The sequence below is a fragment of the Bos taurus genome, chromosome 9 (assembly GCF_002263795.3).
Source record: "Bos taurus isolate L1 Dominette 01449 registration number 42190680 breed Hereford chromosome 9, ARS-UCD2.0, whole genome shotgun sequence".
NCBI classification, from domain to species: Eukaryota; Metazoa; Chordata; class Mammalia; order Artiodactyla; family Bovidae; genus Bos; species Bos taurus.
Window position 1 is genome coordinate 62,295,120 of NC_037336.1, and position 26,938 is coordinate 62,322,057.

Sequence of the window (26,938 nt, forward strand, 5' to 3'; positions counted from 1 at the left end):
GCATTGCAGAGAGATTCTTTACCAGCTGTGCTACCCAGAAAGCCCCCAGATATCAATAAATTCAAACAAATCTAAACTATCTAATATAACAAATCTGATATATTTTCCTGAACTCTAACTCACTTAGAAATCAATTCCTTGGTCAGCAATCTGAGTCATTATCTGAAAGCATAGAGCAAATGAAAGAAAAGCTTTTAGTATCCAAGTTTTTTCCCACCAGTATTTGAGTTAGTTGGTAATTTCAAAAATCTAGGTCTTCTATCACAACAAAGGGTATTTTAACTGCCACTGTCAGAGTACACTTAATTTCTATTTTCACTGTAAGCTATAACATAGAGACTGCATAAAGCCACTAATGGCTTACCTTGATATGTGAGTAAACAGCTTGTAAACAGGGGCAATATTCTGAAGGAAAGGGAATCTATTACTGAATAATAACTGTACTTCATGTACTACCTCTTACTTTTGCTTTGTGGACTAACTGTAAATACAAATAACTGGGTGATACAGTAGAAATGAATGACATCGTCACTAAATTTACTTGGATGTGGAAAGAAAAGAAATACTTGACACAGTATGGGCAATGTTGCACACTCCAGGAACTAGATGCCCTGGAGTAAGTGGAAGAGGAAAGATACAAACATGTTTTCTCCCAAACAGTCTTAGTACCTTCACATTTTCCACTGTGCCTCACATCCCTGTGATGATTAGAATTCTAGCCTTTAAAAAACATTTTGTCTTCTTTTGTTTTGTTCCTATAACATGGCAGACTATTTCATCTGAGGATATGGGAGTTCTTATTCCAACATTGGAAATAAAACTGGCTACACTGGACTAATTGAGAGATCTGTTATACCATTCTAAGGGATCTTCAACAGTAATTTTGACCATCCAAAATCTCTGACTTAATGTGCTGACTTCAGAACCTTACTCCATATAAGAAAGATTCCACTGTTATTTATACCTGTGTGCTTATCAGCTGCAACAGAAAACATCACCAATGACTAATTTAACTTTTTCATGTAATCTGTCCTCTAAGTTCTTTGTCTTACTGCGACAGCTACCTGCAAATGTGCAGGGCAACAATTCCTAAAGCACTGTATGAACACATTTTCATATACTTCAGCCTGTAAGAGGTCCTGATGCATGAGAAAATTTCCCTCTTAATACATTACAGCAGCATCACACCATGCTCATGCAGAAACATAGCCTGTTGAAATAGTTCTCCTGTTTTCTATTCATTAAATTTTTCCTCCGGAATCTTTTCCATACCAGTCATAGCTGCCACAGTTTTATTTCATAACTGTGTTTGGATGGTCTTTTCAATAGAGATGCACTGCCTAGAAATATTTATTGTTTACCAAAGAAATGTTTTCTTCTGTTCTTAAAAGAAGACCTCTTGGTCTCTACTGATCTTTGAGACAGATATGGGAAAACAGTGAGCTGTAGGAAAAGCAGCAAAAACAGTCCCCTTGCTCTTCCCCAAACATGCCAGACAAGTTCCAATCTCACATCCTCTCCACTTGTTGTGGCTCTGCTTAGAATTTTCTTCCTCTGGATTCCTGTATGGGATGCTCTATAACTTCCTCTTTACTCAAAACTCACCTTCTTGATGAGGCTCTTATTTAAAGTTTCAATTTCATTCCCTGTGCACACTGCCAGTACTCCCTTTCTCTCTTTCACTGTTTTCTTCTTAGCAATTATTACTCACAAAGATGTTTTACCTACTCACTTTGATAGCAGGTAAGTTCCACAAAGGCAGGGAGGTTTGCTTGTTTTGTTTACTCCTGTACTAGATTAATACTTGGCCCACAGTAGGCACTCAAGAAGCATTTGTTGAATGTAGTAGTACATGAATGAACAGAGGCCAACACGCAGCCTCTCTCCTCAGCAAGAGTAACTGCTGGAAAAAAAGATCAACCACTGTTGTCCTGTTGATATGGGCCAGATTTAGTAGTTTTTCAAAAGAAGACAAAAGTCTGAATTTGTGATATAAAATTTCTCTATTTGTAAATGCTGGCTCAGATTAAAAAAATAAAACCACCATGGACCTAAAAAAATCACACTGATAGCCAGCTGTCAGTTGCCAGTCAATGTGTGCTCAGTTCAGTCGCTCAGTCGTGTCCGACTCTTTGCAACCCCATGAAGTGCAGCACGCCAGGCGTCCCTGTCCATCAACAACTCCTGAAGTTTACACAAACTCATGTCCATTGAGTCGGTGATGTCATCCAACCATCTCATCCTCTGTCATCCCCTTCTCCTTCTGCCTTCAATCTTTCCCAGCATCAGGGTCTTTTCAAATGGGTCAGCTCTTCACATCAGGTAGCCAAAGTACTGGAGTTTCAGCTTCAACAACAGTCCTTCCAATGAACACCTAAGATTGATCTCCTTTAGGATGGACTGGTTGGATCTCCTTGCAGTCCAAGAGACTCTCTCTCTTCTCCAACACCACAGTTCAAAAGCATCGATTCTTTAGGGCTCAGCTTTCTTTATAGTCCAACTCTCACATCCATACATGACCACTGGAAAAACCATAGCCTTGACTAGACAGACCTTTGTTGACAAAGTAATGTCTCTGTTTTTTAATATGCTGTCTAGGTTGGTCATAACTTTCCTTCCAAGGCGTAAGCATCTTTTAATTTCATGGCTGCAGTCACCATATGCAGTGATTTTGGAGCCCAGAAAAATAAAGTCAGCCACTGTTTCCACTGTTTCCCCATCTATTTGCCATGAAATGATGGGACCAGATGCCATTATTTTAGTTTTCTGAATGTTGAGCTTTAAGCCAACTTTTTCACTCTCCTCTTTCACTTTCATCAAGAGGCTCTTTAGTTCTTCTGTACTTTCTGCCATAAGGGTGGTGTCATCTGCATATCTGAGGTTATTGAGATTTCTCCCTGCAATCTTGATTCCAGCTTGTGCTTCTTCCAGCCCAGCATTCCTCATGATGTACTCTGTATAGAAATTAAATAAGCAGGGTGACAATATACAGCCTTGACATACTCCTTTTCCTATCTGGAACCAGTCTGTTGTTCCATGCACAGTTCTAACTGTTGCTTCCTGACCTGCATACAGGTTTCTCAAGAGGCAGGTCAGGTGGTCTGGTATTCCCATCTCTTGAAGAATTTTCCACAGTTTATTGTGATCCACACAGTCAAAGGCTTTGGCATAGTCAACAAAGCAGAAAGAGATGTTTCTCTGGAACTCTCTTGCTTTTTCCATGATCCAGTGGATGTTGGCAATTTGATCTCTGGTTCCTCTGCCTTTTCTAAATCCAGCTTGAACATGTGGAAATTCACAGTACACCATACTATTGAAGGCTGGCTTGGAGAATTTTGAGCATTACTTTACTAGCGTGTGAGATGAGTGCAATTGTGCGGTAGTTTGAGCATTCTTTGGCATTGCTTTGAAAACTGACCTTTTCCAGTCCTGTGGCCACTGCAGAGTTTTCCAAATGTGCTGGCATATTGAGTGCTGGCAATGTGTAATACAGCCATTTAAATATGCTATCTCCAGTCACATAAATTATGTCTGTCTGTCATTCATTCAAAAATCATTACTGTTTACTCACATGACAAGGCCTCCCCATCATTAAGGATTAGGTACTTTTTTTTTAACAGAAGCCAATGACTATGTAAAACTTAAATACATATACATAGGTAAATAAAACATGATTAGTAGAATAATATGTGCCATGATACTTAGTTCTTGCATTTATTTCTCTTCTTTCCAGAGTACTTATCACTTTCGTGTCTAGAATTACATGCATGGGGTGAAGGGTGAGCTCAAGAAAACTAAATAAAAGTACGTAAAAGTGACTAAACTTAAGCAACTTATTCCTTTCAATTAATTCCCTGCTCACTGAAAGCTGGTAAAACAAGCAAATTTTAGGATTAAAATGCATCAGCTGTCCAAGAACACAGCATTTTCTTATTTATCATCTTGACAGAACTAAGCGTTATTTTTCTCATTAGAGAGAAATTTTAGCTGAAGATGATTCCTAGGCTTGACTTCTCACATGGCAGCTACCTAGAGAACAGCAAACCATGGCTTTCTCCTAGCTCCCTGGGTGGAAGGAGTGCTAATCTTCTTGTCTCTCTCAGCCCTTTAGCCTCCATACTGCTACCCTAGCATTTATATCAGGAGTCAGACATGACTGAGCGACTTCACTTTATTTTTTCACTTTCATGCATTGGAGAAGGCAATGGCACCCCACTCCAGTACTCTTGCCTGGAAAATTCCATGGACGGAGGAGCCTGGTAGGCTGCAGTCCATGGGGTCACTAAGAGTCAGATACGACTGAGTGACTTCACTTTCACTTTTCACTTTCATGTATTGGAGAAGGAAATGGCAACCCACTCCAGTGTTCTTGCCTGGAGAATCCCAGGGACGGGGAAGCCTGGTGGGCTGCCATCTATGGGGTCGCACAGAGTGGGACACGACTGAAGCGACTTAGCAGCAGCAGCAATCTTAGATATGGTGCTGGGACAGGCATAAAAACTACTAATTGGAAAAGGCTGTTAATATTCTCCTGCCACCAAAACATTTCCTCATAGAAAGCAAGATAATTTTTCACTACTTACTAAAAAAAAAATCTTTTCGGTATATCAAAAACTAGTTTATTTTATTATCAGATAAAAATTATGCAAATATGATATGAGGCCAAAATCTAAATTCTCCTTAATATTTGACTTCAAACAAAATTTTAGGCACAAGAAAGAGTAAAAATTTTATCTATTATGGTGAATTTGAAAGTTCTGTTTAAGACATGTCTGATAGCTCAATTTCTCATGAAATAGAGTTTCATAAATTAAAGATTAAAGTTAAAAAAATAAAGAAAGCTTGATTACTAAAGCAAAACTTTGGGACAAAACACTGTAAAAATATATCCAGCCACTGTTCCTGCTGTTTCATTTAAATCCTATAGCTGTTTACCATAATAAACTGCCTGATTTAATTTCATTTAAACCTATACACTAAAATGAACTTTCAATGAGGAATCTAAATGATTTAACCAGGCAGAAGAAAAGTTATTAATCTGTTTAATGAACAAGTAAATAAAACCGTAGCATTCTAAAAGAAACGTCAAAGATTATTTGTTAAACTTCTATTATAGGCTTTGAAAGCTATTGGGACATCAGAAGTTTGAATTAATGGGAGCTTGAACAAGGTTGTTCTGTTTAAACTTAGAAGAACCTAATTGTTAGCTATGAGAGCATACTTTCCAGGCATTGTACACAGCTGCACTGTACAACTGCTCAAGGGACAGACTACTCAGAAATGAGAAAATGCACAGAATCTTGACTCTTTCATCAACTATATGTGGCCTTCTAATGTCTCACCTTAGTTTGAACTTCTTAATAAATCTTCTACAAATGTACATGATGGAGTTAGCTAAATATTTAGATTTAAGTACATTCAAAAAACTCATTCCTAAAGTTTATGAAATACAAAGCTGGTATACAATTTTAAAGCAGTTATCTATGAAACTAAGGGTCCATAATCTTAAGGGAGTTGAAGTGAATTTTTCTGTTTGCCCTTTTTTTTTTTTTTTTTTTAACATCTTGAGTCCAATCAGAAGACAACTGAGATGAATCATTTGTTTAGGCTGGCATTTACTAGCTTACTTCTACACTTAAGAAAACAAGGTAAAGGGAGACAATAAATGATGTTTTCTTCTAGGGAGTCGTCTATGTCAGTGGTTCTCAAAGAATGGCCTCCAGATCAGCAGCATCAGCACTGCCTGGGACCCTTCTAGAAATGCAAATTCTTGGGGCAGAGCACAGGGCTACACAATCAGAAACTCTGGAGATGGAGCCTAGATACCTGCATTTTACAAGTGCTCCGAGTGATTCTGATATATGCTAAGGTCTCGAGCAGTCACTTAGTTCATCAGAGTAGACAGCCAGTAGATTTTTAGGGCAGAAACAATCTTGATATAAAGAATATAAATTTCACTAGATTACACTTTGAGATCTATGTCTCAGAAATATGAATGTAGAAAATGAGCACAAAACTAATAGGAGGTAAGTCTATATAACTATATACTCTATATGACTATATAACAGAGTATTATATACACTTTGTATATATGTTATAGAATATATAAAACAGTATATTTAATTTATATCTTTATTTTTATCATGGTAAAAAAATCAATAGTAACTATTTCTGATTTACATTTATAAAAGTTTTATTGTTCTATTTGTTTTAAACTCACTCTCATTTGCTGAATAGACTTTGATTAACACTAACGCTATGGAGAAATCATTACTAGGGATTATCTAAATTCAGAGACAAGGATATTAAGGCTTAAACAGGGTAAGTGATTTCCTTAAGTACACAAGGCTACTGAGCAGCTGGAGTTCAAACACAAGATTTCCGAGATGAATCATCCCCTGTATCATGCAGTACCATATTATTGATTATCATCTGGCATTTCTTTCCAATTTTTTTTTATTGTAGAAAAATACATATAAAATTATCACGAATTTTAAACCTAAACTATAAAAAGATAAAAAGAAAAGCATTATAATAAGAATAAAATATTAAAAGATATTTTTGGTCTAAACTAGAAAAACACATTAATTTTTCAGACATAACTTCTGTTCCTTGAATTCAGCAGGTAGCCAACATAAAATTTTTTCAGGTTAAAGGTGCAAATCTTTGTTGCTCCTTCATATTTCTTACTATGTAAGTCCCAAGAAAATACACCTCTAAATGATTAAAAATGCAATCCGAAAATGAATATGGCAAAGATGATAACAAACAGGTCTGAAAGCTGAGCACAGTATAAATAAATGCTTAGAAAATACACAATGTTACTGAAAAGCAAAGTTAATATTAGACTATAATGAACAGGTTCAAAGTTGGGAAAGGAGTATGCCAAGGCTGTTTACTGCCACCCTGCTTATTTAACTTACAGGCAGAGTACATCATGTAAAATGCAGGGTTGTATAAATCACAAGCTGGAATTAGGAATGCCAGGAGAAATATCAACAACCTCAGATATGCAGATGATACCACTCTAATAAAGAGGAGAGTGAAAAACCTGGCTTAAAACTCAACATTCAAAAAACGAAGATCATGGCATCCGGTCTCATCACTTCATGGCAAATAGATGGGGAAAAAGTGGAAACAGTGACAGATTTTATTTTCCTGGGCTCCAAAATCACTGTGGATGGTGAATGCAGCCATGAAATTAAAAGATACTTGCTCCTTGGAAGGAAAGCTATGACAAACCTGAACAGCATATTAAAAAGCAGAGATATAATTTTTGCCAACAAAAGGTCCGTGTAGTTGAAGCTATGGTTTTTCCAGAAGTCATGTATGGACATAAGAGCTGGATCATAGAGAACGCTGAATGCTGAAGAACTGATGCTTCCAATTATGCTGCTGGAGAAGACTCTTGAAAGTCCCTTGGACAGCAAGGAGACCAAAGGAAATTAACTCTGAATATTCATTGGAAGGACTGATGCTCAAGCTGAAGCTCCAGTCCTTTGGCCACCTGATGTGAAGAACTGACTCACTGGAAAAGACCAATATGCAGGGAAAGATTGAGGGCAGGAGGAGAAGGGGCAACAGAGGATGAGATGGTTGGATGGCATCAGTGACTCAATGGACATGAGTCTGAGCAAACTCAGGGAGACAGTGAAGGACAGGGAAGCCTGGAGTGCTGCAGTCCATGAGATAGCAAAGAGTCAGACATTACTGAGCCATTGAACACAGCAAATTTCTGCAACAGGCCAGCCTAGACATTCTCTCCTTTTGTTATCTCAATGGTTAAAGGTACTCTTTAAAAATCTCTTCTTGACCTCTGAAAGTACACTCCTGACAGAAACTTCTAGCTGGAAATACACTTGGAAACTCACTGACTCAATAGAGCTAAGTCGTCTAATCTCAAAAAACTCAATAACATGCACACATCCTTTCCCACTGGTTCTTAAATTTCCTCTATATTGAAATAACCTACTTTAGTGTCTGAAGACTTCCTATACTGCTCTGAAAAGATTACAGACTTTATTAAAATGATTATTAAATCCAATCTAGAAGTGATTTTATATTATGGCCTAGTGTGGATTCTGCATCAGAAATAATGTTTGATAAAAGCCATTTTGCATTGTAATTACATATGTAAACTATAGCTGAACAACATCAAAAAGAAGCCATTCTCAATATTTTTTGAGAGTTTTTTAAAAGGAGGTAAATTAGTCTTTACCTATATATAACACATGCCCTCCAGGAACTAATATTCTTTTATTCAAAATTTAATACATAGGGAGCCCAACCTGGTACTTTGTGACAACCTAGATGGGTGGAGTGGCAGGGGAGGGAGGCTTAAGAGGGAAGGGATATATTAATACATATAATTATGACTGATTCACATTGATGTATGGCAGAGACCACCATAACATTATAAAGCAATTATCCTCCAATTAAAAAAACTTTGAAAATAGTTTGTATCAGTAAAACCCACAGAGTGCTAGGGCTTAACTTCAATCTCATCTTAATTTTACTACAATTTTCTAATAAACATTTTCCTTAAAAAGGTATAAAGAGTCAGAAAATAAGTGTGACATCACACATTCTAATTGTAAGGGACTTGTTAAATACATGAAGGTACATTCATTCAATAAAATATGATGCCACTCTTATAGCTATGTGTAAAAGAATAAAATTAGAACATTCTATAACACTAAATATAAAAATAAGCTCAAAATGAATTAAAGACCTAAATATAAGACTGAAAACCACAAAACTCTTAGAAGAAAACAGGCAGAACACTCTGACATAAATCGTAGTAGTATTTGCTTGGCTCTGTCTCCTAAGGCAAAGGAAACAAAAACAAAAAAATAAACAAATGGGACCTAAATTAAACTTAAAGCTTTTGCAAAGCAAAGAAAACCAACAAGACGAAAAGACAACTTACTGAATGGGAATCAATATTTACAAATGATACTACTGATAAGGGATTAATATCCAACATATATAAACAGTTCATACAACTCAACTTCAAAAAAAGACAAACAACCTGATTAAAAAATGGGCAGAACTGAAGAGTCATTTTTCCAAAGAGTAAATGCAGACAGCCAAAAGTCACATGAAGATTCTCAACACTAATCAACCAGGAAATGCAAATCAAAACCACAATGAGATAGCACCTCACACCTATCAGAATGGCTATCATCAAAAGGAACACAAATGACAAATGCTGGCAAGGATGTGGAGGAAAGGACACTCTCGTACAGTGTTGAGGGGAATGTAAATTGGTTCAGACAATGTGGAAAACAGTATGGAGGTTTCTCAGGAAGCTAAAAACAGAACTACTATATGACCTAGCAATTCCACTTCTTGATATGTATCTGAAAAAAATCCCAAACTACTAATTTGAAATGATACATGCACTCAATGTTTAACCTAAGTGTCCATCAACAGATGAATAGATAAAAGATGTGGGACTACATATACAGTAGAATACTACTCAGCCACAAAAAACAATGAAACTTTTACCATTTGCAACATGGATGCACTTATAGGGTATTATGCTAAGGGAAATATGTCAGACAAATACTACATATCACTTATACGTAGAATCTAAAAAATAAACTAGTGAATGTTACAAAAAAGAAACAGACTCACAGATATGGTTACCAGTAGAGAGAAGGAAGGGTTAGGGGAATGTGATTAAGAGGTGCAAACTACAATGTATAAAATAAATAAGCTACAAGGATATATTGTACAACAGGGAATATGGCCAATATTTTACAACTGTAAGTGGAGTGTAGCCTTTAAAATTATAAATCGCTGTAAGATGTACACCTGAAACTTATGTATATCAACTACATCACAATAAAGAAAGTTAATCTAAAAAATAATACAATGCCACTCTTTAGTAGTGATATAAAATGATTTCCAAGATTAAGAAAACAAAACAAAATACAAAATAGTGTATGTATTTATCTTCTGTAAGACAGGGGAATAAACCTTCAAAATATATATAATTACTTGTTACTTGTATATGTGGAAAATATCTAAAGACTAATACATAAGAAACTAGCAACACTGGCTATATCCAGGGAGGGTAAGTGGGTAGTAGAGGACTAAGGTGGGAGGGAGCCTTTTCACTGTATATTATCTTTATCTTTGAATTATGTACCATGTCCAAGAATTACTTATTTAAGAAAGAAAACAACTCCCTCTTTTGATATTCCCCATGCTGTATAGTTAACTCATAATTTTCTAAGCTCATTACGTATTTCCTGGCACTTATATTATCAATATGTAATGATTTTTTTTTCCAAATCAAATCAGTATCCACTTAGCAGTGGGGCCCTAAGTTGAATGGCTTCTATTTCTGACAGCCCTTATAAGAACATTAAAATGAGACCACCTACAGATTCCAAAACCACTAAGTGGAAAAGAAAGTTGAGATCTGCAAGTGTTTCCAAAACAGACCACAGGAGAAACCTCATGTTCTAGCTTTTCCTTATTGATTAAAAAAAAAAAAAAAGTCTTCCTCTAGAACTGAGGTTTTACATCAACTTTAACAATCACATTTCTATAGGATTATCAAGATCTAATACTTCACTATGCAAAGCATGTTAGAGTGTATAGTTATTTAAAAATAAACTCGGTAAATTTTTTGTGCATATTCTTCTTCATGAAGGGAAAAAAAAAGAATAAAACAGCAACAAATATATCCATATTCCTACCTTCAAAAATTTGTCACTGGTCAACAGTGCGACTTGCTTTTCTGAAGACTGCTTTTCCACATACCTAAAATTTTTACCACCGTATACACAAAAACAGAGAATGAAAAATTTAAATACTTGAATAGCATACAGAAATGAAGAACTACCTAGACTGGTGGCCACATTCTTTTATTTCTTTTCAAAAATAAATCCAAGTCATGGTCAAGTCCTTAAATCAGGTTCATTTCTTAGTCTAGGGGTCTAATATTAAACGAAGGTCATAAACTCCACAAACAGGAAATGTTACTTATAAAAAGTAACTAACAATACTGAAAATTATGCCCTCCTGCAAAAATATTTTTCTTTATGCCAAATGTCTCAATTAAAAACAAAAGTATTTTGCTCTAAATAAAAAAGTTCTTTTTCCTTTACCCACTTCAAAATTAACTGGCTCTGAGATCCCTTATTTTGCCCCAACTCTTTTACAAGATATACTAAATATGTACTTCTCTTTTTACCTTCTAAATGATGGAAGACGTCGGATGTTTTCACATTGATTAGCTGATAAAAAACGTATTCTTCTCTTGGCTTCTGGGAGATTACAGCACAGAACACTGAGCGGCTGGGAATAGAAATGTTCTAATAGAGAAAGCTGAAAGAAAAGTGAAGATTAAATATATTTGCTGTATTTGACAGTAAATCTCTTGCCCCGTGTCTGCTCAATATCAAGGTTTTTTTTTTTAAACAGCGAAAGTATTTATGGCACTGATATATTTAATAATGTCACAATAAAACTACAAACAATGCATAACTGGCTATATACCTAGAGTATTTTAGGGCTCCAATTTTGCGGACAAGGTCAGAAAATTGTAATCTCTGAAGTATAAACTGAAAGAAACGACCATAAGTGGATAGATCAGCTATCCGCAGAAGCTACTCATTTACAATAACAATAGTTGTGATGGAGGTGTGACTGTGGTGTGATCTAACAGTCTAACAGATGCTCAAATATTCCTAAGAAAATACCAACCTAAAATCAGTATAAAAACTGGTCTGCTAAATAAACAAAAATGCTACAATAGCAGAACTTTGCTTACTGACTAAAAAAATAAATAAATAACGAAAAATGAGGCATGTCCAAAGAAAGTGTATCTTTTAAAACTCAGTTTTGTCATGGAGGAAAAGACGGCACATATTTGGTATATACGTATAGTCCAGTAACTAGAGTTCTGTGGTCTCTCCAGTACAAGGGGGACTGATTTTCCAGCTTCTACCATAACTCGTAAGATGTATTTTACAAGACTACGCACATGTTAAAAACTCCTGACTCTAAGCAAGCTTCTCATGACCAGTTTGGTTTTTCTAGGTACCTTGTACCAAAGAGAGAGCTCCCTAAATAGTGAAGAAAACAAATTCTGGTCACTGGAAAACAGTAGTCCCCACCACAAATTAATAAATTAACATGCTAGCCTATATATTAGTCTTAAGGTGTTTGAGCTTGACCTTTCATGCATAAACCGATAATGAATTTTTGAGCCTGTAGAGCTGAAGACCAAATATCCAAGACTAAAGCAAATCCTCCAAAACAGTCCACTCTACAGGAGGTATAGGGCTATAAAGCAAAGGGGCAGCCTAAGTTGGAAACAAGTACAAAATAGAAAGAGACTGTTCATGCCAAGTACTACGTTATCGTTCCACATACTAACATAGTCTTCTTCCTTGCTTATATAGTTATATTAATGTGATTATATTTATTTCAATGTTAATACTACTTTTTAAACATGAGAAAAGTAAAAACCAAACACAATATAGGACTTGCTGGGGAGGAGGGCTGGAACTAAGTCACCTGAGTTGGAGGACAGCTGTAGATAAAACAAGAACCCAGTAATACTCAGCTATTTAGTTCAAGTGTGTTGTCAATATTTGGGTCAATTAACAAGCTGGTTACATCTACCTAATGAGGGAAGGACTTAAACATATAGTGATTATATGCCCTATTGCACCTTCTACAGAAATAAAGACTTACACATAGTATTTCCCACTGATGACTAAAATTTACATTCAAAGAACTATAATTTAAATATTCAAAACACGAAAACCATGGCATCCAGTCCCATCATTTCAAGGCAAACAGATGGGGAAACAGTGAAAACAGTGACAGACTTTATTTTCTTGGGCTCCAAAATCACTGCAGATGGTGACTGCAGACACTTGCTGCTTGGAAGAAAAGCTATGACAAACCTAGACAGCGTACTAAAAAGCAGAGACATTACTTGTTGACAAAGGTCCATATAGTCAAGCCTATGGTTTTTCCAGGAGTCAGGTATGGAGGTGAGAGCTGGACCATAAAGAAGGCTGAGCGCTTAAGAACTGATGCTTTTGAATTGTGTTGGAGAAGACTCTTGAGAGTCCCTAGATCAAACCAGTCAATACTAAAGGAAATCAATCCTGAATTTCATTGGAAGGACTTATGCTGAAGCTCCAATACTTTGGCCACCTGATGCAAAGAGCTGACTCATTAGAAAAGACCCTGATGCTGGGAAAGATTGAAAGCAGGAGGAGAAGGAGACTACAGAGGACGAGATGGTTGGATGGCATAAGCAATTCCATGGACATGAGGTCTGAGCAAGCTCCAGGAGATGGTGAAGGACAGGGAGACCTGGCGTGCTGCAGTCCATGGGGTCACAAAGAGTAAAACACGACTGAGCAATGGAACAACTGATGATTAGGAAAACTGGACAAATGGGGTATTGAGATTCTGCTGTCTGATCCTGGCCAAGCTACTTAATCTAAGTCTCTTTCTCAAGTGCAAAACTGGAGATGATAATACATATCAATGGAGCAATGTTAATACTTAATACAGTACCTAACATAAATAATAACATAAATAATCAGGAACCTAAAAAATCATCTAATCAGATCCCTTCATGTTACAGATGAGAAAACTGAGACCCAGAAAGATTAAGTAACCTGGTTAATATTTTAATTATTAACAAATAATCTTTATTCACACTCATTTATTTCTATTTTTGGCTGCGTTGGGTCTTCACTGCTGCACAGACTTTCCCTAGTTGCAGTGAGTGGGGCTATTCTCTAGTTGTCATGTGCAGGCGTCTCACTACGGCAGCTTCTCCTGTTGCAAACACAGGCACTAGGCACACAGGTTTCAGTAGTTGCAGCATGGGGGCTTAATGCTCTCGTGGCATCTTCCCCAACCAGGGACCAAATTCGTGTCCCTAGCATTGGCAGGTGGGTTCTCAACCACTGGACCACCAGGAAAGCCCTAATATGGATTTTTTTTTCCACCCACTTTCTCAATTGTATGTGCGCATACAGTTTATCGGAGAAGGCAATGGCACCCCACTCCAGTACTTTTGCCTGGAAAATCCCATGGACGGAGGAGCCTGGTAGGCTGCAGTCCATGGGGTCGCTAGAGTCAGACACGACTGAGCAACTTCACTTTCACTTTTCACTTTCATGCATTGGAGAAAGAAATGGCAACCCACTCCAGTGTTCTTGCCTGGAGAATCCCAGGGACGGGGAAGCCTGGTGGGCTGCCGTCTATGGGGTCGCACAGAGTTGGACACGACTGAAGTGACTTAGCAGCAGCAGCAGCATACAGTTTATATTTCCTTTTCCTTTGACTTCAGTCAAATATTCTCCTGTTGGCTTTCCTTACTGTTTCTAGTCTCCTTTTCTGTTGCTCACTCTTATAGTAAGCTTGCCTTAGGGGTCTGCTCTTAGTCCTTTCCTCACTCTTCTAGGTGATACTTCATTTTTATGACACAGCTTCAACCACCTACCTTTCAATGATAAATCCTAAGTGTTCTAGTCCAGATCTTTCTCTTGGGTACAAATTTTTATATCCAAAGTGCCCTAAATTTACCATACATAGAAAGAAACATCCTTTTCTGACAAACGGGTTCTTGACTTTATTTTAACACATACACTTAATAAAGGGTACCGAACTCCAAACCATCTGCTAAGCTAGAACCTGTGTGTATGTAAGATGCTCCTCTCCTACATATCCCATCAGCCACAAGATTCTGTCTCATCTTCGAATCTGTCTCCTCCTCCCTAGTCTCACCATCACTACCTTAGTATAGCCCTTCTCCTAACTTGTCTAGACTACTATGTTACGCTTAGTTGTGTCCAACTCTTTGCAAACCATGGACTGTAGCCTGCCAGGCTCCTCTGTCCACGCGATTCTCCAGGCAATAATTACTGGAGTGGGTAAACATTTCCTTCTCCAGGAGATCTTTCTAACCCAGGGATCAAACCTGGGTCTCCTGCATTGCACGTGAGTTCTTTACCATCAGAGCCACCAGGGAAGTAGTACCCCTCCAACGGAGCTCTCTCCGTCTACTGTCACCTTTCCAACTTTGACCCAGCAAGCTCCTGTTCCTTAGGATACACTTCTGTTCTCTATGGAATCCCCAAGCATGTTTCTCTAGTAGCACTGACTACTCAAGAGCTGCAGTTCTACTTTTCTGCCTCCTTCAGTAAAGAATAAGCAATGTGAAGACAGAGATTTCTTTGTCCTCTGTATCTTCAGGGCTTAGCCCAGTGCTTGACTTAGATTCTCCATAAACACTTATGAAGTAAATAAACGAATGAAATGAAATGAATGAGAGAAGTAAAATTAGAAAGTTGTTATATCTCAATTTCACCACTTCCCTGGTGGCTAAACTGGTAAAGAATCCACCTGCAATGCAGGAGACGTGGGTTTGATCCCTGGGTTGGGAAGATGCCCTGGAGAAGGGAAAGGCTACCCACTCCAGTATTCTGGTCTGGAGAATTCCATGGACTCTGGAGTCCATAGGGTTGGAAAGAGCTGGAGACGACTGAGCAACTTTTTAAATGGACTGGAATGGGTCAATTTAACTCAGATGACCATTATATCTACTATTGTAGACAGGAATCCCTAAGAAGAAATGGAGTAGCCATCACGGTCAACAAGAGAGTCCGAAATGCAGAACTGGGATTCAATCTCAAGAACGACAGAATGATCTCTGTTCGTTTCCAAGGCAAACCATTTAATATCACGGTGATCCAACCTATGCCCCAACCAGTAACGCTGAAGAACCTGAAGTTGAACGGTTCTATGAAGACCTACAAGACCTTTTAGAACTAACACCCAAAAAAGATGTCCTTTTCATTATACGGGACTAGAACGCAAAAGTAGGAAGTCAAGAAACACCTGCAGTAACAGGCAAATTTGGCCTTGGAATATGGAATGAAGCAGGGCAAAGGCTAATAGAGTTTTGCCAAGAGAATGCACTGGTCATAGCAAACATCCTCTTCCAACACCACAAGAGAAGACTCTACACATGGACATCATGAGATGGTCAACACAGAAATCAGATTGATTATATTCTTTGCAGCCAAAGATGCAGAAGCTGTATACAGTCAGCAAAAACAAGACTGGGAGCTGACTGTGGCTCAGATCATGAACTCCTTATTGCCAAATTCAGACTGAAATTGAAGAAAGTCGGGAAAACCAATAGACCATTCAGGTATGACCTAAATCAAACCCCTTATGATTATAGAGTGGAAGTGAGAAATAGATTTAAGGGACTAGATCTGATAGATAGAATGCATGAACTATGGACAGAGGTTTGTGACACTGTACAGGAGACAGGGATCAAGACCATTCCCATGGAAAAGAAATGCAAAAAAGCAAAATGGCTGTCTGGGGAGGCCTTACAAATAGCTGTGAAAAGAAAAGAAGCGAAAAGCAAAGGAAAGATATAAGCATCTGAATGCAGAGTTCCAAAGAATAGCAAGGAGAGATAAGAAAGCCTTCCTCAGCAATCAATGCAGAGAAATAGAGGAAAACAACAGAATGGCAAAGACCAGAGATCGCTTCAAGAAAATTAGAGATACCAAGGGAACATTTCATGCAGAGATGGGCTCGATAAAGGACAGAAATGGTATGGACCTAACAGAAGCAGAAGATATTAAGAAGAGGTGGCAAGAATACAAAGACTGTACAAAAAAGAGCTTCACGACCCAGATAATCATGATGGTGTGATCACTCACCTAGAGCCAGATATCTTGGAATGTGAAGTCAAGTGGGCCTTAGAAAGCATCACTACGAACAAAGCTATTGGAGGTCATGGAATTCCAGTTGAGCTATTTCAAATCCTGAAAGCTGATGCTGTGAAAGTGCTGCACTCAATATGCCCGCAAATTTGGAAAACTCAGCAGTGGCCACAGGACTGGAAAAGGTCAGTTTTCATTCCAACCCCAAAGAATGGCAACGCCAAAGAATGCTCAAACTACCGCACAATTGCACTCATCTCACACGCTAGTAAATGCTCAAAATTCTCCAAGCCAGGCTTCAGCAATATGTGAACTGTGAACTTCCAGATGTTCAAGCTGGTTTTAGAAAGGGCAGAGGAACCAGAGATCAAATTGCCGACATCCGCTGGATCACTGAAAAAGCAAGAGAGTTCCAGAAAAACATCTCTTTCTGCTTTATTGACTATGCCAAAGCCTTTGACTGTGTGGATCAAACTGTGGAAAATTCTTCAAGAGATGGGAATACCAGACCACCTGATCTGCCTCTTCAGAAACCTGTATGCAGGTCAGGAAGCAACAGTTAGAACTGTGCATGGAACAACAGACTGGTTCCAAATAGAAAAAGGAGTATGTCAAGGCTGTATACTGTCACCCTGCTTATTTAACTTATGTGCAGGGTACATCATGAGAAACACTGGGCTGGAAGAAGCACAAGCTGGAATCAAGATTGCAGGGAGAAATATCAATAACCTCAGATATGCAGATGACACCACCATTATGGCAGAAAAGTGAAGAGGAACTAAAAAGCCTCTTGATGAAAGTGAAAGAGGAGTGAAAAAGTTGGCTTAAAGCTCAACATTCAGAAAACTTATGATCATGGCATCTGGTTCCACCACTTCATGGGAAATAGATGGGGAAACAGTGGAAACAGTGTCAGACTTTATTTTTTGGGGCTCCAAAACCACTGCAGATGTTGACTGCAGCCATGAAATTAAAAGACGCTTACTCCTTGGAAGGAAAGTTATGACCAACCTAGATAGCATATTCAAAAGCAGAGAGATATTACTTTGCCAACAAAGGTCCGTCTAGTCAAGTCTATGGTTTTTCCAGTGATCATGTATGGATGTGAGAGTTGGACTGTGAAGAAAGCTGAGCGCTGAAGAATTGATGCTTTTGAATGTGGTGCTGGAGAAGACTCTTGAGAGTCCCTTGGACTCCAAGGAGATCTAACCAGTCCATCTAAAGGAGATCAGTCCTGGGTGTTCATTGGAAGGATTGATGCTAAAGCTGAAACTCCAATACTTTGGCCACCTCATGCGAAGAGTTGACTCATTGGAAAAGACCCTGATGCTTGGAGGGATTGGGGGCAGGAGGAGAAGGGGACAACAGAGGATGAGATGGCTGGATGGCATCACTGACTTGATGGACATGAGTTTGAGTAAACTCCGGGAGTTGGTGATGAACAGAGAGGCCTGGAGTGCTGTGATTCATGGGGTCGCAAAGAGTCAGACACGACTGAGCGACTGAACTGAACTTAACTGAGCGACTTTTACTTTCTTTTCACTGCTAAGGTAAATAATATTTTCTTGCTTTAAAATACTCTTTTTACAAAGTCAAAGTTGAAAAAACAAGACACACATTTGCCATAAGAGCTAATACTCTTATGTAATAAAACACTATTGTGTTTAATGTAAAAGAAGAATACATAAGAGAAAAGAAATAATTTGTAATCTTCGGGCACTACATGAACATGAAATATCCTACTGTACTCTTGGGCTAAAGATTACTAATACATAGGTTTTAATGAACTTGACAAATAGCATGGGTTCACAACAATTACACTTGGTTAAGGTATTTTAGGTAATTGCCAAGAGAAGGAAGTATTATTAACTTTGAAATTACTGGGAATGGGGTCCGTTTTTAGATTAGGTGTTATTTAGATCAGGTTCATTAATTTTCTTCTGCCAAGTTATGAAACCTTAGTGAAAATGCATTCACAGTATACAGGAATAAATAAAATGAACACAAACACATATGCAGGGCACTGCAAGCTACAGTCTATAGCCAATTTTTATATGACTCAGGAACTATGACAGAGAAGGCAATGGCACCCCACTCCAGTACTCTTGCCTGGAAAATTCTATGGACAGAGGAGCCTGGTAGGCTGCAGTCCATAGGGTTGTTAGGAGTCAGACAAGACTGAGTGAGTTCACTTTCACCTTTTCACTTTCACGCATTGGAGAAGGAAATGGCAATCCACTCTAGTACTCTTGTCTGGAGAATCCCAGGCATGGGGGAGCCTGGTGGGCTGCCGTCTATGGGGGTTGCACAGAGTCAGACACGACTGAAGCAACTTAGCAGCAGCAGCAGCAGGAACTATGAATCATTTTTTATACCTTAAAAGGATTGTTTTAAAAATGTATTTATTTGACTATGTGGGGTCTCAGTTGTGGCATGTGGAATCTTCTTTGTACCATGCGGGATCTTCCGTTGAGATGCATGGACTCTCCAGTTGCAGCATACTGGCTCTCTACAGTGTGTGGGCTTAGTTGCTCCCAGGTGGGATCTAAGTTCCCCAACCAGGGATAAAACCCACATCTGCACTGCAAGGCAGATTCTTAACCGCTGGACTATCAGGGAAGTCCCAATATGGTTATGTTTAAAAAATAAGACATTCAACAGAGACCACATGTATCATGCAAAGCCAAAGATATTTAATATATAGCCCTTTAAAGAAAAACTTCGATGACCCTTTATATATATCATTTCTCGGGTAGAAAAGCCCATTAGTGCTCATCAGATTCTCAAAAAGTTAAGTCCTCCCCTCCTCCCCCACCAAATGGTTAAGAATCACTGGAAAGGAGAGAGGTCTTTTCAAGTTTTAATATTTGAATTAACATATTTTCTATATTTTGATGCAAGATAGCAAAGGATTCATTGAACACAGAATAATATAACTTGAATTTACTTATCCAGATCTTGTCATTTAAAATGTCTAATTATCACATTCAAAAGTCAGTCTGAAATAACACACAAATTTATTTAGAATCAGCTTGTGAACTTTCAAACCTACTAGTGTCTTCTTACCTGAAGTCCTTTTATAAAGTTTTGAATTGAGAAATCATGATATAAAAAGATGTTGGTCAGAATCTGCAACACTTTTTCACTTAGCTTAAATGGAAACTGAGTTGTAAGAAGAAGCTGAAAGAGAGAAAAGGAAGGCAGGACATACTCCCTGTTAGTCTTGACTCATCATAAACATCAAGTAAATAATGAGGCAAAAAATAATACTATAACACAGTACCTATGAAAGCTATACCAGTAGCTAGATTTTTTGTAGGACAAATATCAACCAAAACTTTAAAATAATTTATAAAACAGTAACAACAACACAAGTAGCTATTCATTCTACATCTTCAAATCAAAGATGTTCATCATCCTTCATTCGATTCCTAATCTGTAAAAGTTCTATTAAATTCTATCAAAAAATATCATCTATACAATCTCTTTTCTCCCATCAGAAGTCACTGAAGAAGCTGTAGGCTGTGGCAATTTTTATTATTTGATAAGATTTCTTTTTCATCTATGCACAGTAATGAAGAGTAACGCATTATGTACTATTGAATGAGAAACCTAAAATTAAGAGGTGTCTATTTAAAAAATATTAAATTGGTAAATTTGTATCACTCAGCTAATTTTCAGTGGCTACACTGAAGATTTAAAATCTGAAAATGAAGTCATACTAGGCTTTTCAAACTGAAGCAGAGTTACAGAAGGCTAACTGAATTTGGTCACAACTAAGCAACTTTAAATACTGTAGCTGGAAAAATTTCCAGCTGTCAATGGATACCACCTTTAAAGGGAAAAAATGTCAAAGTGATTATTAAATAAGTGGAATGTCATTATTAGTTTAAATTACACAGCAGTACAAAGCACATCTTCAAGGAGCTGAGTTCAGCAACAATTCACAGAAGGTCAATACTAAAGTAGAGTATTTCCACTTAGGTAGAAACACAGAGCTAAGGTCTGGGAATACCTTAGTACTTACTTTTTGTCATGAGCAGCATGACAGGAAAGAGTCCATAAAAACTCCAAATCATTTAACATAAAATGTAGTGTCAAAACATTGCTACTGTTACTAGGGAGTCATTAAATTTTGTAAAAATTTATTTAAAAAACCTGTAATTTTCCATTGAGTAATGACTAGTTAATAGGGTTAATAGGTAGGTAGATATAGAAAGATATGATTACTTTTTCCATAAAGCTTATATTTTAAGTGAAAAGGCCAAACTATACATTATAAAATAAATAAAAGTACAAAAATATGTGTAGGAACATATACAATATCATAGCGAGAGATCCAGAAATTTATCACTAACGTTTATATTTATAGTCTATTCTTGGAAGTTTTCTTTTCATCCTATTGCACTGGTACAATTTTTTCTTTTTACCTTATCAAGTACTGTAGTCAGGTGCTCCTTACAAGACAAAGACTGGAACAGTTCTATACACAATAGAGATGATACTGCATGAGGAAGCAGCCGATGGATGACAACAGGAGATGTGGCAATTCCAAAAATGAGTATTAGTGGAAATTCATGTAGATGTTGACTGGTTTTCAAAGGAAGTTACAAAAATTCAAAGTCTTTAGCAAATATATTTCAATACATCATATTTTAAAATAAGACAACCTTTGTTTAATGCCTACTTTATAACACAATGCTAAGGAAGATCATTCTAAATAATAAAAAGTGTTAGGTCACTCATTTTCCTCTGTTACAGCAGAACAGAATTAGCTATTTCCCGGACATTTTAGCTCTGAAATCAATCTATTTAATAGATTAGCAATAAGAACATGGTGGTCCAGAAAGACCGAGTGCTTCCCTCTTAGGTTATACAAAATCAGTGTTAAAAGAAGTGTCAGATACTATTCAAACTCTCATCCAAAGTTTGAGCCATACCTACAGTCTTCCTCATGGTTAGACATCTAGCCTAACAGTTCAGTCACACGAAGCTCACTAATTTATGGACATTTCTCCACACAATGTCAATCCCGCCATAATAGCTAAGCTTTAGAAAAATTTTCTTAAAAACATGTAAGATATTTTTAATGGACATAATTTAAAAATGTTACATCCTTTCCCTGCATTCTTAACTCAAACTTATTGAACATGATTTATTCTTAGCATTACCAGTATGAACACAAATGACTTCCACAGACTAAAGCAGCAATATTCCTTAGAGCTACTGCAGATCAGAGCCCTCTGTATTGTGGCGGATGATTTTGTTTGTTCCCTCATAATAGGTACTGCTTCTCAGTATTCTACCAGTATGCAGGTCTACTTTCATAGTATAAAGTACTTGCACTCTATTACTGCTTAAGTTTTTCTTTCTTACTTTCGATAGTAAAAGCAGTCACAAGTCTGAGTTCCAAAAAGTATAGCTTTTATATCACTATTCTGTACTGTGCATTTTTTCAGCATGTTAAATCTGTTCAATGTCAACATTAAGAGAAGTCTTAAAAATCTGGAAATCTTAGTTTCAAATGGGGGCGGGGAAGGACTATCAAAGTAAGAATTGTATTAATATTAGTAGATTCTCACACAATATAGGTTTAGGCAAATGTAGCCATAACTATTAAGCAAGTTAACATACAGAAGATGCCAATATAAATTACACAAAAAAAATGTACCATGAGAAAAGCATGTCACTGGGTTTTTAAATAGGGTTATTTATTTTAATTTCAAGTCTCACAGGATTGTCTTGAAGTTCAGGTAAGGTCATAAAAGTTGTTTCTCATTAGAAATCCATATAAAATAATGTTATTTTAAAAAAATTTCTTGCTCAGTAGAGACATATGTAACTCAGACCTTCTAAGTGGATAGGCATCAGAAAATAAGACACGAGAAGAATAGCTCAACCTGGAGCAGCTTATCTGTCTAGTGGGCAAGTAAGAAACAGACAACCTTGGGAGAGAAACTACATTTCATTCTGCTTTATCATTCTAATTAAAAACTGGCTAACTTATCTTTTGAGTCTAATTTTTGGATCAAAAAGCACATGAAAATCTGATAGGTGGTTTTAAACATTCAATTTTATAAACACTTCGAAACCATCCTGGTTTCAATCCATTAGCATCAAAATGAAGATTAAACTGCTATGCATTTTCTCTGCAAAAGGTTGTTTTTTGAGTTAAAAATTATATGTCTTCTTAATAAAAAATTTTGTGAAAAAGCCAAAAGATACACCATCTACCTGCTGATAATTATAAAATCTTGGAGTACTTTTGTGGTGAAGCTTTCCATATCCTTTAGGATAAGCACAACAGGAGGAGACTGCCACTGGCTGGAAGAAGTTCTCTTTTTTCTTGGCATTTTGGGGTCTGTCTTCTTTCAAGCCGTGGTGGAAAGAAAGAGTTAAAAGTAAGCTTTACCACCCAAACAATGCTATAATGCCACAAATTGATATATTGTTCTTCATAGTTCACAGTAACATTATTTCTTTTATTTCTCCTACAAAATAAAGAGAAATTCATTCCAACAGTTATTAGCAGAATCATTCTGTGTCTGACATGGGAATAATAACCAAGAAGAAAAAAATTCATAAAATCTATAACTCATATGAAATATTTATATTTTCTTCTATTTGAGAAAATGACAGGAAAAGCATGGGGAGAAGGCAATATTTTCTATAAAATTGATTTTTCTGTTCATAGAATGTTATATTTTGCTTTGCTTTAAGGGGAGAACCAGTGTTTCTAATTAAAAACTATAATAAGTAACACTACTTGCTGTTCCACTACTGTGAAATTTCAAGTTGAAAAACATATTAAATATCATCTGATCCAATCCCAACTTTTAAAGATTTCTGACCTAAATCTCAGGCAGTATCTGATTTCCAGAAACAAACTGTGGATCAAATTAACATATTCTGGTAAGCATTAGAATCAGTTTAATCCCTATATAAAGCAAAACAAACTTCATTTATGATGACTTCAGCAAATACATTCAGCAGAAAATGTGACTTCAGTAACTTTTCCCATACTATCTGGCTACAACAGCATCATAAACTAAGACTGTGGTTTTTATGGTGCAGTTACTCATGAATCATCTAGGTTATTCAGTTTCACCAGAGATGTCATGGTAGAATGAAACTTCTATTTATATTATCTGCCTGTTAAACATACTTCACTTACAGAGCATTTATTCGTTGAGAACTCCAAACATGGAACACATGAGATTTATACATGTATACATTATGTGTGTGTATATATATATATATATCTGTGTGTGTACCTACTGATGAAAAGTGAAAAAGGAGACTGAAAAAGCTGACTTAAAACTCAACATTCAAAAAACGAAGATCATGGCATCAGGTCCCATAACTTCATGGCAAATAGATGGGGAACAATGAAAAGAGTGAGAGACTTTATTTTTATGGGCTCCAAAATCACTGCAGATGGTGACTGCAGCCATGAAATTAAAAGACACTTGCTCCTTGGAAGAAAAGTTATGACCAACCTAGACAGCATATTAAAAAACAGAGACACTACTTTGCCAATAAAGGTCCGTCTAGTTAAAGCTATGGTTTTTCCAGTGGTCATGTATGGATGTGAGAGTTGGACTGTGAAGAAAGCTGAGCACCAAAGAATTGATGCTTTTGAACTGTGGTGTTGGAGAAGACTCTAGAGAGTCCCTTGGACTGCAAGGAGATCCAACCAGTCCATCTTAAAGGAAATCAGTCCTGAATATTCACTGGAAGGACTGATGCTGAAGCTCAAATGCCAATACTTTGGCCACCTGATGCAAAGAACTAACTCATTGCAAAAGGCCCTGATACTGGGAAAGATTGAGGGCAGGAGGAGAAGGGGACAACGGAGGATGAAATGGTTGGATGACATCACCAACTTCATTGACATGAGTTTAAGCAAGCTCCAGGAGTTAGTGATGGACAGGAAAGCCTGGCGTGCTGCAGTCCATGGAGTCACAAAGAGTTGGACACGACTGAGTGAATGAACTCAACTGAATATACACATATATGACTATTCCTCATCAAACAATGGGTACTGAAAGCATGGTTCTACTGCACCAAAGTAAACGAGGAACCCAAGAGATAATATATTAAAGTTATAGCCATTGTCATAGAGATAGAATCTGCAGCAGAACAAATTCCTGATGCTGTCTTGACATTAGATAACATTCTCCCACAAATAAAATGACCCTGTAAAAAACTAAACACTTCCCAGGAACTAGGTTGCATACCAATAAAAGAAAACTTTTAGATTCTAGTAACCTTAGGAAAAATAAGTAGCTACTACTAAATTAGCTACCTAGTGCTGCATAAACATATCCTTATTAGATGAAAACAGTACTAAGTTCACTGTAATTCCAAGCCTCTTCAATCATACGCCAATTTCTTGGCAAAAAAAAAAAAAAATTGTCAGTTTACATTTACCTGTGTGACACTCATATACCAAGCGGAAAGAGAATCCATTGAATAATGTACATTTTTCTGGATGACCTGAACACTTTCTTTTTCTTTGGATTGCACATCTACTTTACAGTCCATCAACTGTGAGACCAGCTTTTGCAAAAAATGTTTCATATCTATAGAACATAAAACATAAGAAAGAATATTCCCTTAAAACAAATCTAAGACTTTTTGATCACTATCTCAGTAGAACATGTTTTCCTACACTTAATATTAACTATTAAGGTTCATTAGTATTCTATTAAGGTTCATTAGTATTCTCTCCTTAATATTTAAATTTTATTAATTCAGACTAATACTAGGACAAAGTTTGTATTTATTTATTGTAATAAAAGTGTTACCTAAGCAAATGTGTAAACATGAAAACTACAAATTATATTAAGAATAATATACATTTAAATTACACTGGACAGCAAAAGGTTTTTAAGGCCCCTAAAAAGAGATCAATATTATTATTTACATAAGTTATTTTACTGATTAAACTCTTCCTTATAATCATCTTTTTTATTTTTTGGTGGCCATGCTATGCGACATGTGGGACCTTAGTTCTCTGACCAGGGATCAATCTCGTGCCCCCTCCATTGGAAGTGTGCAATCTTAAACAATGGACTGCCAGTGAAATCCCTATAGTCATTTTAAAGATGTCCCAAGGACTTTTATTTAATTTCAAATAGTATATGAACATGAATATAACCACTTAAAGCCCTTTTGTCAGTCCAAATCTAAGCACATCTGACTCTGTTAGTGTCCACATTCTTCATGATTTAATGGCTCCATCGAGATTAGCTCTGGCAATGGACTATTTTTTTTGACCATGGTGGTCTTTCAAAGTGGAATGATACAATGATTTGAGGCTGTAAATATGAGCCTATTTATGTAGTCTCTTCTCGGTTGGGCTAAATAAAAAGTTCCTCAGTCCTCAATTCTCAACTTCCTGTTCCAAACTGCCCAATTTTTTAAAATTTTACTGGCTTCAGGAACACATCTTGGGAAGTGCCTGAACTATCACTGGTAGTGAAGCTGATATGGTAGGGGTGGGGCAAGAATAAACTGAACAAAAGTGGTCAAGAGTCTTGCAAAAGTCAAGATTACTCTGAGAGGCACTTAAAACCTCATCCTGCCAAAAGTGTAGTGCCACGCTGTTCCCACAAATAAAGAGGATAATTAAAGCGAGAAAAGAAAAGGATGGAGATTTGTAACATCTTATCAAGGCTGTTAGAGCATTTATACTTTACCTGGACAATCTTTAGCTTGCAATGAGACTACATAAGGAGTGACATTATTCTGAAGGACTTCTGTTAGACTTCTGAGTGTTAAATCATGATCTGTTACATTCACACCTATGGGATAATAAACCAATATTATACCATCATTTTTATCATTAATAATTTAACAATAAGAAAAGGAACTTTACATGCCAAGTGAATTACTAAGTAAAACATTTTCAAAACATGATTAATAATAGAAAATAAGAAAATATACTGCATAAATGAAAAGATCTCCATTACAAACACATACAAAGAGGCAGGCACTATACCTGTCAGGGAAGGTATTTAACACAACTTTTCTTTAAGAAAAAAAAAACTACTGGGGATGTGTAATGACCCGTGAAAACATCTTAGGAGGAATTTCAAACTCATAAAGAGCTTTTAAAATAATCATTCAAAAATAAGGCCCTTAGTGTGACCCTAACTTAACAACTGAGGAGAATCCAAACATTAATACTATTAAAT

The 26,938-nt window shown here is 36.9% G+C and overlaps 1 protein-coding gene across 7 annotated transcripts in view; it reads right to left on the reverse strand.

Annotated features, from left to right (window-relative positions):
- Positions 1-26,938, reverse strand: part of ORC3 (origin recognition complex subunit 3) — a 69,321-nt gene that overhangs the window by 27,277 nt on the left and 15,106 nt on the right. For 5 of the 7 annotated variants that reach the window (XM_005210893.5, XM_005210895.5, NM_001038139.1 and 2 more), the window contains 7 exon segments: positions 26,441-26,545; positions 25,170-25,321; positions 22,971-23,104; positions 21,167-21,326; positions 19,803-19,916; positions 11,210-11,343; positions 10,713-10,776 (listed from right to left, as the gene is read on the reverse strand). In XM_005210893.5, the coding sequence (XP_005210950.1) occupies positions 10,713-10,776; positions 11,210-11,343; positions 19,803-19,916; positions 21,167-21,326; positions 22,971-23,104; positions 25,170-25,321; positions 26,441-26,545 (863 nt within the window). 7 annotated transcript variants of the gene reach the window in all.